At 35.7% G+C, this 3,374-nt stretch overlaps 1 protein-coding gene across 1 annotated transcript; it reads left to right on the top strand.

The window, feature by feature from the left end:
* The first annotated feature begins 1,196 nt into the window (after window positions 1–1,196).
* LOC131170237 (uncharacterized) lies at window positions 1,197–3,113 on the top strand. The gene has a single exon (XM_058129303.1). The coding sequence runs from the start codon at window positions 1,197–1,199 to the stop codon at window positions 3,111–3,113; it is 1,917 nt and encodes a 638-aa protein (XP_057985286.1).
* Window positions 3,114–3,374: the final 261 nt, after the last annotated feature.

The following is a 3,374-nucleotide window of genomic DNA, read 5'->3' on the forward strand; positions in this document are numbered from 1 at the left end:
TTAGTGTGTGTTTGTGTGCTCGGTTTCAATCATGTCCTAAGGAATCTCATCTAATTGCTGTCAAAAGGATTTTCAAATACCTCATTGGCACACACTCAATTGGTTTATGGTATCCTAAATGCGACACATTTGATCTAGTTGGATATAGTGATTCTGACTTTGCTCCGTAGATTGGATAGAAAGAGTACTTCGGGTACTTGTCAATTCCTAGGTCATGCCTTAGTGTCTTGGCATAGTAAGAAACAAACTTCTGTAGCTCTTTCTACTGCTGAAGCAGAATACATTGCTGCAGGAAGTTGTGTTGCTCAAATTCTATGGATGAAGCAACAATTAGAAGATTTTGGTATAAAGGTTGATCATGTTCCTATAAGGTGTGATAATACTAGTGCCATCAACCTAACTAAAAATCTAGTCCAACACTCTAGATCAAAGCACATAGAAATTAGACATCACTTTATTAGCGATCATGTTCAAAACGGTGACATTAAGTTAGAGTTTGTTCCTACAGAACAACAACTTGTAGATATTTTTACAAAACCACTAAATGAGGAAAACTTTTGTAGGATTAGAAGAGAACTTGGCATGAGTGAAGCTATTGAATGATATTTATTGCATTTCATATGAATTTGGTGCATAAATTGGTTAAATATGTTGTTAGTACTATATTCTGCGTACATGTGTTTTTAGTTAACTACTTTCTCACTGCAGTTGTCTAGTTTTATACCTGTATAATATTTAGCTAACTGGGTTTCAAAATTAGTTAACTAATTTTTCCTCTGTGTGCATGTGACAAAACGCGCCTGATTTAAAATTACTTTATTTCTAACGGGTATTTTCGCTCTCTTTGTAATCTATTTTGACAAATATACCCCTGACCACAGTTATGCTCTTTTTATGTCTTCAAAGGGTAAAATTGGGTTTTGGCAAAAAAAAAAAAAAAGGGGATTCCTGGTTCTCCATGAAAAATTGTACACAATTTCAAAATTTGAAAAATTTTTTTTTGTAACTGCTACATAACACTTCAATCAATCTAAAACTCCCTCATTTCTCTGCTACAAGTTGATTCTCCACTCTCTTAGAAACCCCAAATTACTCTCAAAACCAGAAATCCCCAATTTTCTTTCTCAAAATCCCTAAACGGTAAAATCCCGTTCTTCCTTAAGCCACTACTTCTCACTGAAATTTTTCAAGGATCGATGGCAAGGGTAAAACAAGTGACTACCAAACCTCGAAAATTCATGGGTGATGCCATGAAAGCTGCTGCCGGTTCCGAAAAGGAGAGAGAAGAAGGAACTGAAGTTGAGAACAGTAATGACGAAACAGAGACAGTGGCAGAACGAGCAAGAAAAAGAAAGGGAAAGGGTATTGCTGGGTCAGAGCCCTCTGCGAAAAAGAAGAAAATGGAAAAGGCCCCTGCTTCGAAACCTTTTGTGCAACAAAATATTTTTGAGCCAAGGTACATTAAATGGGATTCATTTTCTGACTTGCCTTATGAATTTGAAGAATTATTTACTTTTCAAAGCTGGATGGAATTTTCTGAGTTGAATGAATATTATTATCCTTATTTGATTCAAGAATTTTATGGAAGTATGAAAGAAGTTGTTAAAGGAGAAAGTTTCAGTGTGAGAGTTAAGAAGAAAAGTCAGATTATTGATGTTGATTTCTTAGCCTCTGTTTTAAACCTACCAAATGATGGAAATAAGATTGGAACCTTCAAAGATTCTAGGAAGCTTGATGGATATGATGAGAAGGCATTTCAATTATCAATTTTTCCGGAGGGTACACCTGAAAATGAAATGACCAATATCAGTTTAGTGCCTCAAAATTTTAGGATTCTACAATCCTTCATTCGATATTTGCTTAATCCTAGGAGTGGTAGTCACTCATATGCAAATAGCCTTGACTTATGCATTATGTGGCACTTGGTTAACAAAATCAGATTTAATTTGCCATTTTTGATTTTTAAAGTGATTGCTAAGTCTAGTAAGCATAGAAGGTTGCCATATGCTATGCCTTTGACTCTTATATTTCAAGCTATGGGAGTTGATTTGAGTAAAGAAAAGAAGTTTAGCAATCCTATCCCCATTAAGGAGATATTCAAGGCTGATGATGGTAGAAAAAGGAGTAAGAAAGAAGACAAAAAGCAAGAAGAAGAGACTGAGATTGAGATTGAATCTGAATCAGAATCAGATTCTGAAACAGAATCGGACATCCCACTAAGCAAGTTGAAAGAAAAGAGTTCTAAGATAGATGAAGGGGAAAGCTCTAAGAAGAAAGAGAAAATGAAGCTGAAAATGTCAGATTTTGTGAAAATCAGTAAAGCACATCTGGACATGATGAAGGAAATAAAAGAAATGAGTGGACTGACCTTGAATATTTTAGAAAAATCTCATGAGTTGCAGAAGGGAATTATGGCTGAACACAATGCAAAGATGGATATGTTGATTAATAGATTGGATAGACAAGAGTGGTTCATGAAGAAGATGGCTCAAATGTTGTTTGGTGAATCTTTTGGCAAATTTGGAGATTTTGGAAGTTACCCACAGGGTACTGCTGGTCCTAGCAATGCAAAGGCTGCTGGACCAAGTGGAGTAAAAATTTCTGAAATGGAAGAAGAAGAAGAGGAGCATGTAGAAGCTGTTGAAAAGGTACCAGCAGCAAGTAAGATAGCTGAGGTTGAACAAGTAGAGAAAAATGCTGAGAAGGAAAAATCTGTCGAAGAGGCATCAGAAGCAGAACAAGAATCTGACAAAGAGAAATCAATAGAATCCTCCTCATCTCATACTACAAGCAACAGCAGCAGTGACAATGGAAAAAGTGAAGGCAGAAATGGTTCAAGACAAGAAAAAGAGAAGGAAGAGCAGTCACAAGACCCAAACATTGTTCCTACTGCCTCTCAACCAGTGCCTGAATCAACCATCTCTTTACCCATGCAATACGGACCTAGAAGAACCAAAACACAAGCCAGAAAATCAGTTCTACCCATTCCTCCAAAAATCCAAGTACCCATAACTGAAAAAGAACCCCCAAAGAAGAAGACACAAGTCAAACTTGTTGATCCCACTCACCTTAGGAGAAGTGGCAGAATTCTTAGCAACAAAGAAAAATCTTGAGATTTTTTGAAATATGCTTTATGACTTTCAAAGTTGTGTCTTTTTGTTTTTTAAACAAAGAAGAAAATAGGAGAAAGCCTATCCTTTTGTTGATGTCAAAAAGGGGGAGAAATCTGGAGAAGATAAGGAAATTTTTTAACTGACAGAATGTTTTTAGTTAACTGGGTACATTTTTAGTTAACTAATTTTGATCAGTGGTTATATGGTTCACATTCTGATATAGATATTTTGGACTTATTTTGGAAAGTTATTGAAGATATG

This window comes from Hevea brasiliensis, chromosome 11, assembly GCF_030052815.1.
Source record: "Hevea brasiliensis isolate MT/VB/25A 57/8 chromosome 11, ASM3005281v1, whole genome shotgun sequence".
NCBI lineage: Eukaryota > Viridiplantae > Streptophyta > Magnoliopsida > Malpighiales > Euphorbiaceae > Hevea > Hevea brasiliensis.

Bases quoted from the DNA above. Each gene is read 5' to 3' on its own strand.
- LOC131170237 (XM_058129303.1), top strand. From the start codon at position 1,197: ATGGCAAGGGTAAAACAAGTGACTACCAAACCTCGAAAATTCATGGGT.